General features: G+C 45.4%; 2 protein-coding genes across 5 annotated transcripts in view; one reads left to right on the plus strand and one right to left on the minus strand.

The window, feature by feature from the left end:
* Positions 1–4,775, plus strand: part of rnf215 (ring finger protein 215) — an 18,446-nt gene extending 13,671 nt beyond the window's left edge. For both annotated transcript variants that reach the window (XM_076891200.1, XM_004555654.5), the window contains 6 exons: positions 188–242; positions 346–450; positions 668–784; positions 1,529–1,672; positions 1,857–1,959; positions 2,140–4,775. In XM_076891200.1, the coding sequence (XP_076747315.1) occupies positions 188–242; positions 346–450; positions 668–784; positions 1,529–1,672; positions 1,857–1,959; positions 2,140–2,162 (547 nt within the window). In that variant the 3' untranslated portion in view covers positions 2,163–4,775. The remainder of the gene's footprint in view (positions 1–187; positions 243–345; positions 451–667; positions 785–1,528; positions 1,673–1,856; positions 1,960–2,139) is intronic.
* ascc2 (activating signal cointegrator 1 complex subunit 2) lies at positions 4,301–18,904 on the minus strand. Of its 3 annotated transcripts, none has more exons than XM_004555652.3 (19): positions 18,764–18,904; positions 15,820–15,926; positions 15,561–15,719; positions 14,461–14,634; positions 14,233–14,362; positions 14,086–14,153; positions 13,845–13,958; positions 12,817–12,929; positions 12,664–12,738; positions 12,467–12,571; positions 12,302–12,370; positions 11,903–11,977; positions 10,483–10,741; positions 10,121–10,317; positions 9,117–9,236; positions 5,863–6,087; positions 5,700–5,790; positions 5,335–5,426; positions 4,301–5,241 (listed from the first exon to the last, which is right to left on the minus strand). In XM_004555652.3, the coding sequence occupies exons 2-19, from the start codon at positions 15,901–15,903 to the stop codon at positions 5,070–5,072; spliced, it is 2,322 nt and encodes a 773-aa protein (XP_004555709.3). In that variant the 5' UTR covers positions 15,904–15,926; positions 18,764–18,904; the 3' UTR covers positions 4,301–5,069. The 3 variants fall into 3 exon arrangements, with proteins under 3 accessions (XP_004555709.3, XP_004555710.3, XP_012775796.3); XM_004555653.3 differs by having other exon boundaries at positions 15,820–15,923; positions 18,764–18,885; XM_012920342.5 differs by lacking the exon at positions 18,764–18,904 and adding an exon at positions 18,602–18,740.
* Between the last annotated feature and the right edge of the window lie 568 nt (positions 18,905–19,472).

Raw genomic sequence — 19,472 nt, forward strand, 5'->3', positions numbered from 1 at the left:
ATGTCACAAATGTCACCCTCTGCTGCCCGTGAGAGAGGATGCAGATGTTCTTAGCCATCATTGATATACAGTCTGCGCTTGTTGGTTGTTGGAAACACTAATGGAGAAAAATGCAAACAAAGCAGGAGGACTGGAAGGTGGCAGATGATTTTTATCGGCACCTAAATCTGCACCGACCTCTTCACAGGGGCCTTCAGGCGACGGCAAAAATCACATACAGGACGATCCTGCAGGACAACCTGGTGAGATCCACACCCATCTCAGTTGTTAGCACCCTCCAGTGGTGAGTGAACAGATGACAGGCTGAGCTGACAGTGAGCGCATTGCTGCTGTGTGTTCGGGCAGGGAGCCACGCTCACGCTGTGGTCCAGCTGCGGGCGGTCGAGAGGAGGTCGCTACGGGGAGTGGCAGGGGGTCATCTGCACCGGCGAGACCAACTCTCAGGTCCAGGTGGGCAAACACGACACAGTCAAACACACGTCTGCTTTTAAGCTGCTGCATAGGAGCCGAGTGAGTAACTCGTGTTAGAGCCTAAACCTCTGACTTCCTACTTGTCAAGATAACCCGATTAGATGGAACGGTACAGAATTAGAAATATAAGCTAATTTATCTGGAAGACTTTTCTTGTTTGTGATGTAGAGGAATCCGTGTTGTTGCTGCTTCACAGAAGTACCTGCAGCAGCTGTGGGACACCGTCCTCCTGGTGGCTCTGATCCTCAGCACAGGAGTCATCGTTCAGGCTCGCTGGCAGTACCAAGGCCGCCAGCTGAACGACGACTTAGAGGTAGACAATTATGTTTTTTATTTAAAATTTGCTTTGGCACAGCCCCTCGGGTCCCCCCCCCCCCCTTTTTAAGCCAAGTTTTTCTGATTGGCTGCTCCTTTCAAATAAAAGATTCAAACAGCAGCAACTGTTCCTGAGGTATCTGCTCTCAGCAACAGTTGAGAGCAGATATTTTTAAATGCTGGATGCCTTCCTGATGTAACCTCAGTGTGTGTGGCTGGGAGTGAATCGGCGACCTTGCGTTCATTAAGCAAATGTGTAAACTTCCGCAGTACAGAGGCTCGAGGCAAAGAGCACAACAAAGCAGCCTACACAAAACAAAAGCTGTCTGTGAGGAGAACTTTAAGTCAGGCCTCTGTCGTGCAGTTTCAATTAAATTTTATTTATATAACACTAAAATCACAACAACATTCACCTCAAGTCATCTAATACTATGAGCTAACGTCTCTACAATTACACCCACACAGAAATAAAAATCAGCGGTACATGAGATGTTCTGCTGGCTACTTCTCTCACCCCAACCGGTCGCAGCAGATGGCCCCGCCCCTCCCTGAGCCTGGTTCTGCCGGAGGTTTCTTCCTGTTAAAAGGGAGTTCTTCCTCCCCTCTGTCGCCAAAGTGCTTGCTCATAGGGGGTCATATGATTGTTGGGTTTTCTCTGTATCATGAAGTGCCTTGAGGTGACTTTTGTTGTGATTTGGCGCTATATAAATACAATTGAATTGAATTGAACTGTGTTTTTCAGCTCCTTCCCAAACAGGACGTTCTGAAGAGGATGTCATCCCTGAAGACCAAACGATACCGTCAGCCCAAACCCTGGTGTGACCCGTCGCAGCTGGCAGAGGCGGAAACCTGTGCCGTCTGTTTGGAGCCTTTTAACAACAACCAGGTCAGCCGACACCCCCCCCCCCCCCCCCCCCCCCCCACACACACACACACACACACTATAACTCTGTTTAATTCAGTAAGAAGGGAGTGACTGTGAATGATGAGAGTAAATAGTCAAACACGCTCTGCTTTTTGGCTAACTTTGTGATTTAAATAAATGATGCATCTATAAAATGTCGTCTCAGTGTCTGCGGGTGCTGCCGTGTCTTCACGAGTATCACAGAGACTGTGTCGACCCCTGGCTGCTGCTGCAGCACACCTGTCCTCTGTGCAAGCGCAGCATCCTCAGTGAGTTTACACACTCGTACACGCCTCTGTCATCCTCTTGTAAAGGCTTAAAATTACTTGTAGTAAAACACTTTAGTCTGCAGTGGAAGAAGGCTGATCTTTTAAAGTCTCAAGTCTTTGTCAGTCTAATCGTTTTCACGACCGGGACTGAAATGTGTGTCTGAATCTTTTCCTCTCCAGGCAGCATCTGCAAAGACAGCTAACAGTCGTTTCATCTCGGGGAGTCGGTTCACATCCCGACCTCAGTGACACTTATTTTTTGTTTTTGGTTAAAGCGACCTCAACACTTCCTCCTTCCAGCTGTGGATTTGGGAGCATAAACTTGTCGTCGCTGCTGACCGGCCATCAGATTTTAACCTCTACAACATACAGTGGTAGTTTAAAGCAGTACTACGAAGTTCCCCACTGGTCGTGTTATCTGTGAACAGAACTTCTTCTTGAGATCTCGTTACTGTACAACTCGGTGTGTAAACAGCAGCAAATGCAACTGTTTCTGGGATCAGTATGTGTAAAAACTGACAACCTCAGTATCTGAGTCAGCTGCTGGTGCAAAGGCGTTCAATGCTTTTATGTTTTTAGTGTGGATGTACTGATCACCTGGTTCACTTTAGGTCAAAATGATGTCAGTAACCAACAACCAGGGAGGACTGAAAGTTTAAAAAATGGTCGTCTTTGGTACTTTGCAGTTCAGTGGTAGTTGTAGAACTTCTGTAGTCGTAGTGCAGGAGTCAGTGTGTACCAGCTGGTATCATGTAGGGAAAAAAACACATCCTTAAACTCCTCCTTTACCATTTTATTTATTTTTCCTGCAATTAATCATGCTTAGCATACATCAGCAGCCAGTTTAGTTTCACCTGCACAATCAGTGATGCTGAACAGGTAGGATTGTGTTGGCAGCATAGAAGGATATTGTCCCTTTTTATGAAGCTCTGTGTAACGAGTGCTCTCACAGCTGCTACAGTTTTACTTTACAAATCATAGATCTGCTGCAGTGTCTTTTCAGCTCTTATTTTCCATTTAAATGAATTATCTTTGGGAAATTTGAATTCTGCAGTTTGATGAGAAGAATTCCACTCGTGTTTCTAAGATTTAAAGAAAAGAAAAAAAAATGAAGCCAGACTGAAATGACAGCAAGTCTGGCTCCATCCTAAAGAATCAGAATACCAGAACCTCGTTAGCTTATGGCCCATCCTCTTTCCTTACCAATGAGCTGCAGGGCTGCTAATTTGGATGTAGCCTGTGGACGGGCCTTAAATCTCTCTCTCCTCTGTGGCTCCAGAAAGAGTTCTGGTTGCATAAAAATCTACTTAAAATTACCTTCAGCTCTCTTTCTTTGTTAGCTTTCATAAACCCTGTTGTCACTTTCAAGTCTTATTGAATAAAACGTCAGGTAGTGGGCAAACAGCAGTTTATGCAACAGGACTTTTGTATACAGTCTGTGCTCCACCCAGAATCTGCAACGGGTGGGGAAGTCGCTCACATGTTGACACACCAGGTTAACTGAGGCATCAGGACAGTCTGTTAACAGCTGTAGTCCAAAAGCTGGTGTTGGAGTCTGTCCACAGGAAAACGAATGAAACGGAGGACCGACATCACTTCCTGTCCAATCCTGAAATCACAGAAACCAATCAGGGCCAGAGGCTTTGGGACAGGTCAGGGTTAACTGGTTAGAATTGACTGAACATTACATGTAACGCCTTCAAGGGTGGGGTTGTCGGTCCATCTCTTTTTCAGAACAGTTTATCCAATTTAAGGTTGGAGGGAAAGTCCAGATGAAGCGAGCTCTTCCTGTCAAAAGGGAGTTCTTCCTTTCCACTGTTGCCAAGTTCCGCTCATAAGAGGGTCATCTGTTTTTTGTCTTTGTCTTTTTAGTTTTCTCTCCCAGAGGTTTACCTAACAATAATGTATATATACTTAGATATGGAAATTAAACTGAACTAAATCCACTGCACAACCATTTTTACATTTTCGATTACAAGCCAAGACTATTGAGTTAATGAAGTGCAGAGGTGCTGACAGGCAGATTTAATCATGTTTGGACATAGTTGAGTTTTGGTTTTTTTGTCCCTGTGTTTGATGTAAATGGCAGTAGGTTCGTACAATTTACTAACACAGTAACAACATTCTCACCTGATTTTAAGTAAAAATGTCAAACAGCTCTTTGGAAGACGACATATCCAAACTGTGATCTCTCTGCAGTGCTGAAACACAGAAAAGAAGCCGTGTACTTACCAAAGCTGAAGATAATTATCACCGTTTTTACTCTGAAGTGTGTTCCTACTGCAAAACGGGAATTTAATCTAATTATTTCCAAACTTTGCCAATAACCACAAACTCAAAGTATGTTAAACATATAGTTTTATTGTATTTATTTTGTGATGTTTTTTTGCAATGCCAACTCCAAAAAGCATAACTTTGTGCTGAAATTGTTACAAAAAGCTCATCGCTGAATAGAAAATAGCGTGTGCATGGCAGTGTGTAGGAAGTTCTCCACGAGGACCATCCTTGCAGAAAGTGCTTCCAAACACAAACGACAGCATCGTTATGAGTTATGGTGAAGTCTGGACAGCAGTGGTGTGAGCGGAGTAGATGATGATACACGCGTGCAGCAGCTTTCACACATGCTCGAACAGGACGAGTCGGCCGCTGAATTCCAGACTTGATCTCCAGGTCAGTAATTGTTCTTCCAGCTACAGAAGGAACTCCCGAACGTCTCCTCCTTTTATTCCTATGTAGTCTGTTTGTCGATGATGATGTCAAAGAAACTTTGTTAGATCACCCTGGATCTTAATAATAAAATGATTTGTTACATGTTATTCTTTATCGTCAGTCCTTCGCTCACACTTGATGTTTATTGAACTATAGAATAAAATCCTTTGGGCTCAAACACGACACAGATCTCTCAACTATTTCAGTAAAGCTTGTTGGCAACTTTTAATAAAAGAAAAAGCCAAAATGTAGTTTTACCGAAACCATTCTGAAAACTAACGAAATCTGTGACGGCCTTCACAGTGACTGGAACCTGAACCACAGTCAAACCAGAACCACACCAGAGCCCAGATCCTTCATCCTCCCCTTCTCCCATCAGTCCATTGCGGTTGAGCCACAGGTCAGGAGGGGATCATGCCTTTGTTCCTCTTGCGGTCGGCCATGCTGCGCCGGTTGTGGTTGGCTACACGGCTCTTGTTGGTCTCCTTCTTTCGCCGGTCCTGTAACGTCTCAGTGGTTTGTCCTTGTCCTTTGGGTCGGCCAGCCACGTTGCTGGAACGCTCTGGCCGGAAGCTGCAGGAGGGAAGACGGCACATATTTTCAAGAACATGTTGGACGGAAACAGCTGAGCAGAGTGAACCTGCGCAAACTGAGCATCGTCTTTACCCTTTCCTCTGCTGCATGGCTGCTCTTCGAGCCTCGGCTCGCTCCCTCAGCACAGCCGGGTCCTGCACGAACTGGTCCCTGTTTACAGCGCTCTGAAATAAAAGGAAGTGACAAACAATAAGACACGGAGTGTCCAGGATTCTAGAAATGTGGTGGTGCAAAGCCGATCACGGGGGCTGAGGGCAAATCATAAATAACCAAACCATTTAAATGCTGAAACTTCGGCAAGTTAAATCATATATGGAAAGTGTGACTTCCGCGTAATAACAAGGCAGCTGTGAGGTAACAGATTAACATCAACATTTTCTAAACTCCATCATCGCACAGCATTAAAGATTTCAAATCCAATCAAATGATCTCCGTACCTTTGAAGCATCTTCCTCTTGATCGTCTTGATCGTCCTCCTCGTCTTCTTCCTTGTTTTCTTTTCTCAGTACCTGCGGTACCGTGAACGGCCTGCAGAGGAACAGAAATTAATTCCGGCTCGCTGCGTCTCCACTCCATCATAATCAGCGACACCAAAGATACCTTCTGGTCAGTAAAGAATCTCCGTCTAGGTCGTTGGCGCCCACTTGGTTCATGTCGTAGGTGTCGTCGTACTCGTCGTCATAGTCGTCCAGCTCGTAGGCCGTCGCGGATTCTCCGGGTTCGACGATGACCTCGTCCACCACTGTCTCGTACGTGTGATAACGAGCTTTCTGCTCCGCTATGTGCCGCTTGTCGTTCAGCATCTCCCGAACGTTCTCACCTTTCCTGCAGGAAAACAAAGCGTCTTTAAGGGCACGCAGAGTTTGAGTTATGAGCCAAACATCCTGAAATAAGAGCAGCACGGAAGTGAACATCTGAACATATTACTCTGGACCTGGTAGATTTGACACTGAAAACACGTCCACTTTCTTTTTAACTTCCCGATCGGTTCCCATATGGTTTTCACTGCCCTATGCATAGCCAAGAAAACAGTCCTCATGAACTGGAAAAATAAAAATAATCTTAATTCTAACCAATATAGAAATTATCTATTAGATTACATTAGTCTTGATACAGCCTCTGCCACCACATCAGATCAATTGCTCTGGGCTCCTTTGATCAGCTCCATCACCTAGTGGGGGTGGGGGGTCATAGTTTGGTCCCGCCTTCACTGTTGTGATTGGTGTGGGGGTAGGGACAGGCTTAGGGCGTCGGGGGGTTCCCCGGAGGCATCTTCCTTGGGGGGCTCAACCCGGGGTAGCGGTCATGTCCGGTTAGGGGCTCTGTTGGCTCTCCGGTGACTGTTTCCTCGCGGCTGCGTGCAGCGGGACTAGGGGAGGGTCTGTGCTGACGGACGTGGGTTACTGACCTGGCAACCTGGCTGCCCCTGGGTGGGTCCGGGATGGGCGTGAGGTTCTGGGGGCACTCCGTCTCTGGGCTGGGACCCGGACCGGGCCTCGGGGGCTTGGGTCCTGGTTGGTGTGTTGCCGGGGTTGTGGGCGGGTGGGTGCATGGGGGCCCAGCCCTGGAGCAGGGTGCCGCCGGTGCGTCGAGCCACCTGGGGGGCTCTTCAACTGGTGGGGGAGATTGTCACATCTTGCAGGAGCTTTCCTCTCCTCAGGAGCTCCCTCTGCAGGAGGGGGAGATACAGGAGAGGTGGAGGAAGATCTCAGCCTGGGTGTTTATTGTCTTATGTAGTCTGGAAGATGAGTGGATGGTGGGGTGGGTGCAGTTTTCTCTGTGGTGGGGTTGGGTGGACTGTCCCGGGCTCTGTGGGGCCGGGCGGCGCTGCTGCACTGGGCCCGGTCTGGATGGGCCTGGGCCCCCTTTCCCTGGCGGGTCGCGGAGTATGGGGGTGCCTACTGGGGTCAGCGGGGGAGACTTCACTCAGGCAAGTCTGCTGGACCAGACGGAGTGAGTCCCCTTGTCCTCAAGACCTGTGCCCCCCAGCTGTGTGGAGTCTTTCATAAACTGTTTATGCTGAGTCTGCAGAGGGTCCCGGTGATGTGGAAGACATCATGCCTCGTCCCTGTACCAAAGACGCCTCGTCCCAGTGGCCCCCAGGATTACAGGCCCGTGGCACTGACCTCCCACATCATGAAGACCCTGGAAAGGCTCATCCTGGACCAGCTGCGACCCATAGTAAGACCACATCTGGATCCCCTTCAGTTCGCTTATCAGCCTCGTCTCGGAACAGAGGACGCCATCATCTACCTGCTCAATCGTGTCTACACCCATCTGGACCAGGCGGCGAGCACTGTGAGGGTCATGTTTTTTGACTTTTCCAGTGCTTTCAACACCATCAGGCCGACCCTCCTGGGTGATAAGTTAGCAGCGATGCAGGTGGATGCTTCTCTGGTGTCCTGGATTGTTGATTACCTGACAGGAAGACCACAATATGTACGTCTCCCACAGTGTGTGTCTGACAAGGTGATTAGCAACACAGGGGCACCACAGGGGACTGTCCTCTCCCCCTTCCTCTTCACCCTCTACACCACAGACTTCAGCCACTGCACAGAGACCTGCCATCTTCAGAAGTTTTCTGATGACTCTGCGGTGGTTGGATGCATCAGCAGGGATGATGAGACAGAGTACCGGGCTGTGGTCGACTCCTTTGTCACGTGGTGTGAGCAGAATCATCTGCAGCTCAACGTGGCAAAGACCAAGGAACTGATCGTGGACTTCAGGAAGACCAGGAAACACTTGACCCCTGTTTCAATCCAGGGGGTCAGTGTTGACATTGTGGAGGACTATAAATACCTTGGAGTACACATTGACAATAAACTGGACTGGGCTAAAAACACCACAGCACTTTACAGGAAGGGCCAGAGTCGTCTCTATTTTTTGAGGCGACTGAGGTCCTTCAACATCTGTCAGAAAATGCTGAGGATTTTCTATGAGTCTGTGGTGGCCAGTGCGATCCTCTATGCTGTTACATGCTGGGGGAGCAGGCTGAGGGTCGCAGATGCCAACAGACTTAATAAACTGATCCGTAAGGCCAGCAATGTTGTGGGGATGGAGCTGGACTCCCTCAAGGTGGTGTCGGAGAGGCGGATGCTGTCCAAGATAAAGACAATGTTGGATAACACCTCCCACCCACTCCATGACATGTTGGTCAGTCACAGGAGCACGTTCAGTGAGAGACTGAGATTACCCATGATGCACCACTGAACGACACAGGAAATCATTCCTGCCTGTGGCTCCCTGTACAACGCATCCACTTAACACACTGTTTGCTGCTACAACTACACATGTTTCTTTTCCAAATATTTATTTATAAGTGACTTATGTATGTATGTATGTATATATATGTATATATTGTACTATTCTTAGTTAGCGTATTGTCTGTCTTGTCTTAATGTTGGTTTAAAATGGAGCACTGTAACAAAAAATAATTTCCCCCAGGGATCAATAAAGTATTCTGATTCTGATTGATTCTGATTGCTTTCTTTTTTCTTTCTCAGCAGGTGATCCAGGTGATTGATATATGCATTTTTTTTTTCTCTGCCCGTTCTGTTGGTTTTTGCCCTTCTCCCCCGTCCCTCTTCTCAGCTGTTTCTCTTTCCCTCTTTCTTTCCCCCAGTCAAGTCTGTCCCGTATTCAGTAAGTGAAAATAAAATAAACAATAAAAGGTGAATCAAATGGACCATTACGGCAAGGCTGGGATGGTCAATTTGGTAAAGTAAATCCGTTGGGCATCTTTCTTTGCCTTTAGACAACAATTCTGATGCAAAAGAGCCAAACGGGACAGGCCAAAAAAAAACCAAAAAAAACAAAACTTCCCGATCGGTGATTATCTCGATGTGTGCTTTTACCTCCGGCCCTTCCAGACGCGGGACATGTCCACCTGCTCTCTGCGGAAGACGTCAAACTCGTCACCATCAAATACGTTGGATCTGTTGTTCAGAACAGCCGGAAGCTCCTCTTTCACTGGCCTAAAAGAGCCACGACAAACATGATAGCATAAAACTCTACAGTGATCTAAAACTGATCAGCACAACCCAGACCGTGTGTACTTTTCTACTCTAAAACTATAAGATCACTAAACACCACCCAGAGAACCGAGACTGAGGCACACGAGCCCCAAACGTCAAAACTGCAGACTCAACAAAAACATGAAAAGGAAAAATGTGTGCTGTAACACAAAGGTGAGCAAAACATTTGTCGTCCTGCTGCCCTTGGAGGTTTTTCTCTGCATCAGATGTTTATTAAAGTTGCTATAAATATCTTCTGTAGGCACACCATGCAGATTTTTATTCCAGAACAATGACTCTGTTTTCATCTGCAGCCGTGTTCAGATGTGGCGTCCCTGAAACATCTGTCTGCACCTAAAACATTCAGGATTCATTCTACCACATCCCATTCTACTTCCTTTAGATGTGAAGGCTGGGAAGGTCAAATTAACTCAAACTCAAAGCAGTTTGACATCATTTTTGCTTTGTGGTGTGCAGGTAATGGAAAACTGTGGCTATTAAGGTTGGGAAGTATAATATGCAGCATTAAAAACACGAATGAAGATAATAAAACATATGTTTCTGCACTATTCCACCAGCAGCAATCTGGACTGTTGGCTCAAGCCAAGCTGGCTCAGATGTACTGACCCTGTGGTCTCAGCAGAAATGGAGCAGCCTGTTAGCCCACTGCAGCCTCTCAGTGACAGATTTCATATGATCCCATATTATTATGGATTACGCCATAAGTAAAGTACATAATCAAATTATCTAGATAAAGAAATGTTATGTTAGACACTGCTATAAATGTCAGATCACAGAGCAGATGATAAATATCAGCATTATGTATAAATCTCTCGGTGTGTTACCGTGGCATGGCTCGGTCCAGTTTGGCCAGATTGGGAGCTAACCGGTCCTCCAGGATGTTATTGATGACCAGCTCGGAGTTGTAGTTGTATTCCTTCAGGCATTCCAGCAGGAAACCTTCACCCAAATCAGGAAGTAGGTCCCTGATACACGACAGCAGAGACTCCAGCTCCGCCCCGATCACTGGATACACGGCGCCCTGAAACCACGTCAAAGGCAGGCTGTTTTTAGACTCCATCGCAGTAGTTTTGCTGACCTAATTATTTAAAACTTTGGCCATTTTAACAGGATATATAGGACAGAAAATGAGGAAAATCTCTGGGCTGCTATAATCGTGCATTGAGCGGTAACAATCAGAGCTCACATTGTTTCCTCTTTGGGGGACATCCAGCATGGCCTCTGCTCCCCTCGTACTCTCTCCTTCTGCTGGCTCTCTGACCTCCTGAGGTTTAGAGCCAGCCAAAGAGGAAGCAGCAGCACCAGCTGCTGGTTCCCGATTGGCCGATAGCGATGCAGAAGCTTGAGCCTGACTAGTCCGAGTCTGGCTTTGTGGTTTCCGTCGCCCCACGCTGTCCCAGGCACTTTCAACTCCCTGGAGCAAGTAAGACGTCCTGGTCTCATCACTGAGGCAAAAGGTGGTTAAGGAAGGTACCGAGGAAAACAACAGTCACTTTATCATCCAACACTAAGACCCAAGTCTGGCTTTGAGATTTAAGATCCATCCCATCATCCATCAGAGCAACAGTCTGAACCCTAAGAAGCTTAAATATTACGATATTACAATGGAAGACCATAAGGGATGAAACAAATTCTCATATGTTTTTAATTACTTAATTAAAAAACATCACATAGTGCAATAATGCCACTGTTGAATATATAAACTGCATTATCCCCAGTTAAAGTTAAAAGTCCTTCATGAAATGAAAATGCGTCACCATAAGTGGCCAAATGAGCGCTCCTGGATCTCACTTCAATTACAAACACTGTATTTCTATTCTAAGCTGAGCCCACGCAGCACACACTCGCTCAGCTCAACAGATAAATGCTCCAACATTATCATAAATCTGCTGATAAACTACCATCTAATGTTCCTGCTGTTACCAGAACACGTAAAACAGCCCGGAAATATAATAAAGGAGGAAATCCGATCACTTTATCACTAATTAATAATAGTAGGATAAATTGTACATCCCTTTATGTAAACGTAGTAATCAGTGATTTGGTATTTTTGACTTTTCTCTTTACGGTGGACGTGAGAAATGAACTTCCTCTCTGCCTCTTTATCTCTCACCCACAAATATGCATATATTCTGATTGTGCCGCACGCTTTATTTTACAGCAATCGGATGGTGCAACACAACCCACACAATGCAACAGAGTGTGGTTTATTTCTGGAAGTTGGTGTTTTCTAGTGACTGCCTGGAGTGTGGTCCACTGGAATACCAGTCCTTCCATAACTGCACATATGAATGCAGATATAAACTTAATGCAAACCACAGTGGTGGTCTCTTTACATTTTGTTAATGGCATTAGTGAACTTTGAAACAGGGTCAACTATTTTAACTTAAAATGAGTACGTCTAAAACCAACATAGCTCACAGGGAAAGCCAACAGTGAAGGCTCAGCAGTTTTCTGAGGCTTTCAATGCTTGCTGTAGCAACAGCTTTCTTTGTACGTTTGAAAATCGTGGCCATGTGTTGTTGAACTGTTTGCGTGAGTGCTTTCAGGCTACTGTTAGTCATAACAGCCTTTAGAAATGTCCTGCTGTGAAGCGCTGAGGATACATGACAGGGACGGCCTGCTGCAGGAGGCTGATGTCGTCTGCAACAGGGAACTGCTCATCGTAGTCCGTCAAGAATCTGGAAGGAACAAGAAACAGATGTTAAATTTAAGTTTTGATGACATATTTCTCATTACAGCAGCAATCAGAGAGTTCAAGCAAAAACCAGAATAACCCGTATACTGAACGACAAAACACTGAAAAAGGTTTCAAAGTTTCCAAAAAAAAAAGGCTCCAACAATAAGTCAGTGTGAATAACTGATGAAATTCAGTTTCTCTGTTAATTTTAATATTTCATTATTTACTTGCAAAGTTGTTTGAACTTTTTTCTTTGTTGTTTGAAAACGTGCTTATTATAATATTGGCTTATAGACTGAGATAAATTACTAATCGTCCATCTCACCTTTTCTCAGGTAAAAATGATGTGAAATATTGCAGCAGTTCCTCTGCAAATGTTTGCATGTTTTCTCTCCTGCGAGGAAACCAGTAGAAGTTTTAATGGGTGTGTCTGTTTAAACGTGTAATGCTAATCCTGCTAATCTCCATGCAAAAACTCTGGGCGTCTCACCCCTCCAGGATTGGTTGTAGGCAGGTGTGGTGCAGCAGCAGGTGCACCGTCTCCACCATCTTACGACATGAGTGAGACAGCCTCTTCCACAGGTCCTCCTGAAGACTATAAGAAAGTTTGTCATCGCTCAGGTGGTAAACGTTTCCCCTCGCACTTACATTCCTGTTTGGTTTTGTCTTTACGCAGCAGACGCTCACCTATTATCGTCAAAGTTTCTCTTTCTGATCGCCTTCTCGAGGTCAGGCACACCGGTCTCATAAAACGAGGTCAGACTGCCAGCAGAGAAAACACAAAGATCGTGAGAAGGTTTTATGGAGGTACGACTCACGGTAAACTTTCAGGGTAACTACCTGCTGAGGAAGCTGTGGGACTGGAAGCTGGTGCAGGCTGCGGGGAAGATGTCCAGGAAGGCATTGATGGTGGTGGTTGAGTCACACAGGTACAAAATTATATCTAACAGTTCCTAGGACAGAAATTATAAAAGATATTATCAATCAGAACACCTTCTGTAGAACCGTAGTCAGCCTAGTAGTTAAGCCAGTTGCACCACCGAGGTACAGGCCTTTATCTTGAAATGACTGTGCAAAAATCTGTTCCTATAATAACAACCTATGTTTAGCAGGCTGGAGCACTAAAGGTGAGGCACGGCTCATAGACAGCTGGCTTTTAGATGGAAGAGATCCTTAGAGATCCTGGGTGAACAGAAGGTTATCGTGAGGTTCTGAATCTGAGCTCTATTTGAAGAGAGCTGCACGACACTGTGAGACTGTGACCAAACCAGTGAAACAAACTGATTCTTGTAGGTTCTGTAATCTTTTTTTAACCTTAATCCCAATGAAATCGCTTTTTCTTCTGCTTTTCTTCTGCTTATCATCCACAGCTGCTACAAATGAACATGACAGCATGTTTTGTTTTTTGTTTTTTTTAAAAACAGCGACAGGAAGTGACCCACTGTACTCAAAAAAAAGAAGAAAAAAAACGAGTTTCAATCCTTCTTTCACACCTTATTTAGCAGCAAATAAACTGGACCAACCTTTATGAAAGGGGCGGAGATAATACCATCCCGCAATTCACAGCGACTCACACGATTCGGAGAACCGACAGTTAAGATGGTTTTAATAGGAAGGATATCATTTCCCTTTCAGCACAAACACGATGTGCCAATAAGGACTTTGAAAATCTGCATCTGTTCAGTCGAAGGCTCGATCGTAGGAAGATGGACCACTTGATAAACTCAGCTTCACCCTGCACAGCTGTGTCACTTTCTTTTAGTTAATGGACTGAGAGAGCCAACCTGATGTGGTCTCCTTCATGGATCTCAGATGTTTCAGTATTTTATTTATTTAACTGCATATTGTTACACATCTGTCTGACTGACCTGCTGGCTCATGGTCATGGCAGTGGGTTTTTTGTGTGCATTCAGCTTCATTGGCTCTGCAGCGGTGGCTCCTTCACACTGGAGACCACACTTCTGCAGGACCGTGTCAAATACCTGAAGTTGACACAGTGTTAAAAGTTAAAAGCGCATTCAAATATTCTCCGACAGAAACAATGTGCTTTTCATTTGGAATTGTGACATTTGGATATTTTTCAGTGAAATGCAAAAAGCGGGCTCTCGCCTGTAAAACTGTGGCCACCGTCTCATCCAGGTCGTTGTAGTAGGACGGCTGCTGAGTAAAGATGTTCTCTGAAAGGCCGTCATGTTGAAAGTGAGCGGAGTGCAACAACTGGCATGAAACATAAATAAGATTTCACACACAGCTCACCTATCATCTTGTGCAGCAGCTGGCCGTTACCCTTTCCAAAAAGCACACAAAGATCCAAAATTTTGGGAATGTCAAACAGAAAGTTCTCGTAGATGATCTCCCCAAACACGGCTGGGGTAAAGAAGTGTTCCTGCAGGGAGGTGGAGGAAGTTAAGGTTTCGTACTGCGCTACTTTATGTCACCACCAACGTCAGCCCGTAAGACCCGCTGAAGATCTAGTTTTCCTACCTTTGATTCTTTATGCGTGGCCATACGGAGGAAGGTCAAGAAAACCGCTTTGTGGATGGAGCGTTGCATGTCAGCCACCGCCGGGGAGGAGGGTAGCGTGGAGAGATCGAGGCCACGAGGAGCGTGACGCAGGTAAGAGTCCAAACACCTCTGCAGGGACTCATCAAACACCACCTGATGGGAGAAACAGGCCACGCGACATCAGAAGGAGAACATCTTCTAGCATCAGCACCATTTCCTACACGTGAGTCACCAGAAATCTAAACTGCTACCCGGCTCCAGAGGACGCCTGCAGCTGAATGACAAATGTGCACCTGAATGTGGCATCAATGTTAAAGTCTTACTATCACAGCAAGAACTATTCTTGACCCTTCGGCAGCTGAAGGTCATGTCTGATACCATCAGCCTCTCTCTGCACTCCTTCCTGAGTCTTTTCCTCTTGACTTTTTCTTGTGCAGCTTCTGAGCCGTCGGTCATTCACCATTTTGGCACCTTTTTCATTGAACAACAGAGATTCCCCTGCTTCCTTAAACTAACCTGGTAGCTTATTAAAGGCTTCTCTATTTACCCACACATGCTGTACATGGATTTATTACAGTTCCATAAAAATAATCCTGCTTTTATTATCTAAGAGGCACTGAGACGTACTGAGACGCGCTCTCACGGCAACAGCTTTCCTACTGTCTACTGTTATGTTTGTACTAATGTTTATAGAGTTTTTATTATTACAGTTTTTTGCTTTTATATAATTATTTTATATTTATCTTTTTAATTGTATTTACATTATTTATGTATTCATTTATTTGATTGTTTTAATCTTTATTATTTTTATCTGTTCACAATTTTCTTGTGTTTTTTTGACAGTTTGCATCTTGGTACAACACAAACTGTTAACATGTTTCTGATAACAGAAACAGATCAGTGTAATACTGGTCTATGAACACTGCATCCATAGGCCAGGATCATGTGACATTACTGTCTGCTAAAGAGCAGGTGTGTTTGAAGCATTAGTCTTTGTGTTGCACAAAATAAAACACAGGCAGTCCTGCAGAGCGCGAGCTGTTGAGTTTTCTCTACATAACACGTTGACACGACTGTACCTGACACCAGAACTTGTCATGAGGCAATGCAAGCAGCCACTCCAGGTCCTCTGTGATGAATCTGGCATGTTCTAAAAACTCCTCCACGTCAGCTGGAGAGCCGTCTTCTGGAGGGGGCTTGTAAGGCACGAAACAGCGCTCCTCTGTCCTGTCTGGGTGCTGATGGATGGCAGAAAGCACAGGTTGGGATCCTGGTCAGTATGAGAGGTGAGCAGCTGTCTGAGTGAACATTAGCATAAAACCATCAGTGCCGACTCACCAGTGCAGGCAGCGTGCGCTCCTTTCCCAGAGGGCCAGGCTCGGTCACTTGCTGCTCATCCAGTGGCACTCGAGCACAGGCCATGGCTGCTCCTTCTCTGGGTTCTTCTGATGGAGTGTACAAAAAAAAAAGTACATTTTACTGGAGGTAGCTACATTATTATTAGTAGTAGTACTTTTAAGGCAAAACTCCTGGACTTCAGCCCGTGACGGCAGTCCTTGATCAACGCATTGACCACTTCCTGTAAGGACTATCATCACCTAATGCACTCAAAGACAGCAGAGTGGGCGTCCATCAGACTCATCTGAGTGGTAGCTGACACAGCTGTTAGCAGCCACAAGACGGGAAACAAACAGGCCACCTGGAAAGCACGGACTAAATTTTCACAATAAAACATTTACATACAGGCTCTTTAAATGTGCACTGAATTTGTATTCTAAATAGGGATCCGACACGTCGTCCCGAACTATCTGTTTGATCTTGTTTGATCTTTATACCATGACGTGATCCTCCGTTATTTTCTCGTTGACATCCCTTATGGATGTTTTGTTGCTGAAACTTGTTTTCTGGTCCCAAATATCAACCATGTCAGCAACTCGGAGTTTCAACTTAAAACTGTCCATCTTTTGAGCATACAGTGGTTTAACACACAGACTAATTATAAGACTAACATCACAAGAACAACCTGAATAGATGAGCAAACAAAATAAAAGGGCAGAGGTCACTTCAAAACTCAAAACACTGAGTAACAGCCACTGCGCTTGTTTGAAAAGCAGTAACACAGACAATAAAGGGCCTCATGTCTGCAGGGAGGCCGCCAATTAAGGTTACTGTGTAAAGATGGGTCCAATAGCATGATCCTCTCTTTGTGTGCAGCTCTAATTTAAAACAACTGCCTAAATCTGCTCCAGTTATCAGGTTCAGGCTGTTTTGTGAAGGTGAAAATCAACTTGATAAGTTTACCCAGAGTTTATTAATCTAGCTACAAGCCTGTTCAAATAAAAGCACAAGTATTCACAGCAATGGACAATCACAAACATGCAAAGAAATTCTTATTCTGTCCCAAGTCCACTGTGGTTTGCACTGCTGACACATCGTGGTGGGTCTCATTACTGTCAACGATCAGGAGTGATCGTTGACTTCAGGAGAAAACAGCACAGTCATCCACCACTCATCATTAACAGCAGTGCTGTGGAGATAGTCAGCATCATCAAATTCCCTGCAGTAAATGGCCTGTATTCATATAGCGCTTTACTAGTCCCTAAGGACCCCAAAGAGCTTTACATATCCAGTCATCCCGGCTACATTTCACTGTGTGTTATACTTGTATAACTATGCATGTGACAAATAAAGAACCTTGAACATCCACCCATTCACACACTGGTGATGGCAGCTACATTGTAGCTACAGCCACCCTGGGGCGCACTGACAGAGGCGAGGCTGCCGGACACTGGCGCCACCGGGCCCTCTGACCACCACCAGTAGGCAACGGGTGAAGTATCTTGCCCAAGGACACAACGACCGAGACTGTCCAAGCCGGGGCTCGAACCGGCAACCTTCCGATTACAAGGCGAACTCCCAACTCTTGAGCCACGATCGCCCCCAAATTCCCTGCAGTACAGATAAATGATCGTCCGGACTGGTCACTGAACACATTAACACTGGTTGAACGGGCTCAGCAGCACCTGCACTTCATGTGCTGGTTAAGGAGAGCACACCTTTCCCTTACCATCCACCCATTTAGGACATCACACACAAACACATCTCAGTAGAGCCCATAACATCATCAGAGACTCCGCCCAGCTTGACCACGCAGTGTTCTCCCCGCTGCTCTCTGAGAAGAGGTTTTGGAGCATCAGGACCAGGACAGCCAGATTCTGCAACAGTTTCATTCTCAAAGCCATCAGACTCTTGAACCCTCGATAACCCTGCAGCATCAGTCCCCAGCTACTTCCCCCCTCCCGTCTCTCCATACATGTATAAAGCACATTCTGAAACTGGACTGGTAGGGACTCTATATTTAGGTCAGTGTAATATTTCTGGAATGGTGAATGTACACTGTTATTCTGTTGCTACACTGCTGTGAAATATATTTATTTCAAAGATCCTGTATAGTTTTTCTTTTCCTATTATACATATATAGGCACATTTTCTCACATCTCAGGTTCTTTTATATTTAGATTTATATAATCTAATGTGCACTAACTGGTTTGCTTGACTGCTTTACTTCTTAAAGGTGGTCACGAGGGAAAGATAAAAACATCAGAGCTTCTTACAACCCGCGTACAGAGGTCTGACATATCTCATCATGCACGTGACCTCCACCTGAGCAGGTTAGGTCTGCTGCATGAGTTACCATGGCGATGTACCACACCTTGATAACAGTGACACGCTGGGTTAACCCTGAAGTTACCTCGCTCAGCCCCAAATCCTGCTTCGTGATACAGGCCTCTGATGGATTCCTTAAGTTGAAAGCTATAGATCCAAAAGTATTAAAGAAAAACTCTCTAAACTTTCTATGCTCGCAAAACAAACTGAAAGGATTAACTGATGATAAAAACTAAGCCACGCACAATCAGTCTGTAGCAAGCTAACGTGAAGGGTTTACTCAGAAAGCTGAAAATAGAAACGAAACACATAAAAACCCACTCCGGTTAGTTAAGAAGCTAAGGTAAAGTTAGCTAGTAAAACCTCCAACCTGTTAACCTGTTCACGGCTAGCAGCCTGCAGGTAATTAGCTAAGCTCAGACTGATAACTAACTGCGTGCTCAGCTAAAGTTACCTGTTAGCTGTCACTTATTCACAGAGTTTAGCAGCGCGGCAATGAATGGACGCGTTAACACAACGTGTCAAACCAGCCGGTGCCTTCAAACCCGTCCCCCCGGGACCGGAACACCAGCATCGAACTACCGAACAGGAAACAGGCGACATGACCCCCGCTCACCTCTCAGAATCACCGTCCCCAACGGCTCACAGCCATCACATCAGAGTCACCCTAGCAGCTTCCCACAGTTCCTGCTACCAAACGTTTTCTAAGCATCTGTGTCAGACAGGAAGTGACGCAGATTGTTTTCCTTCAGCGTGACGCATGTGACGTGCAATGAGGGTTGGCTGTTTACATCGCCCCCTGGTGGGCACCAAAGAGCAATGCCTAATTTCTTTACATTTTCCACAAAAAGATTAAATACAGTATATAAGGCAAAATCACTAATGAGTTTTAAAGTCAGTGATTGGTATGACTACTTTCAATCTTGAACACAATCTGAACTCTTTGGGAATTTTCTTCTCATTTTTGTAAGGTGTCTTGAGGAATAACTCTCCAGGCTTGTTGAAGGACACTAAACACTCTTTACTGGATGTTGGCTGTCTCTTGTCCTGTTCTCTGCCAAGATGATGCCGCTACGTTTCAACAGTCCAGGCTCTTGTGAGGCCAGTCCATAACTGATATTTTCAGGTATGCTTTTATTGCATTGGCAGTGTACTGGGTTCATGCTGCACATTTATTGAGATATAAACAGGTACTCCAGTTAGGGGACTTGTCTGTTTGCACTACTGCCTAGTGGGCATCAAAGCCCAAAGGAAACAGTCCCTATGGCAGCTGGGATAGGCTCTCAGACTTTTGTAATGAGTGCTCAGCAGTGTTCTTACCTTTA

Source organism: Maylandia zebra, linkage group LG12 (genome assembly GCF_041146795.1).
Source record: "Maylandia zebra isolate NMK-2024a linkage group LG12, Mzebra_GT3a, whole genome shotgun sequence".
Lineage (NCBI taxonomy): Eukaryota > Metazoa > Chordata > Actinopteri > Cichliformes > Cichlidae > Maylandia > Maylandia zebra.

Bases quoted from the DNA above. Each gene is read 5' to 3' on its own strand.
- ascc2 (XM_004555652.3), bottom strand. From the start codon at position 15,903: ATGGCCTGTGCTCGAGTGCCACTGGATGAGCAGCAAGTGACCGAGCCT. The intron at 6,088-9,116 runs GTAAAAGCACAC...GTTTTCCTGCAG, and splicing joins CGCGTCTGGAAGGGCCGGAG to GAAAGGTGAGAACGTTCGGG. The intron at 5,791-5,862 runs GTATCTTTGGTG...GTTCCTCTGCAG, and splicing joins GATTCTTTACTGACCAGAAG to GCCGTTCACGGTACCGCAGG.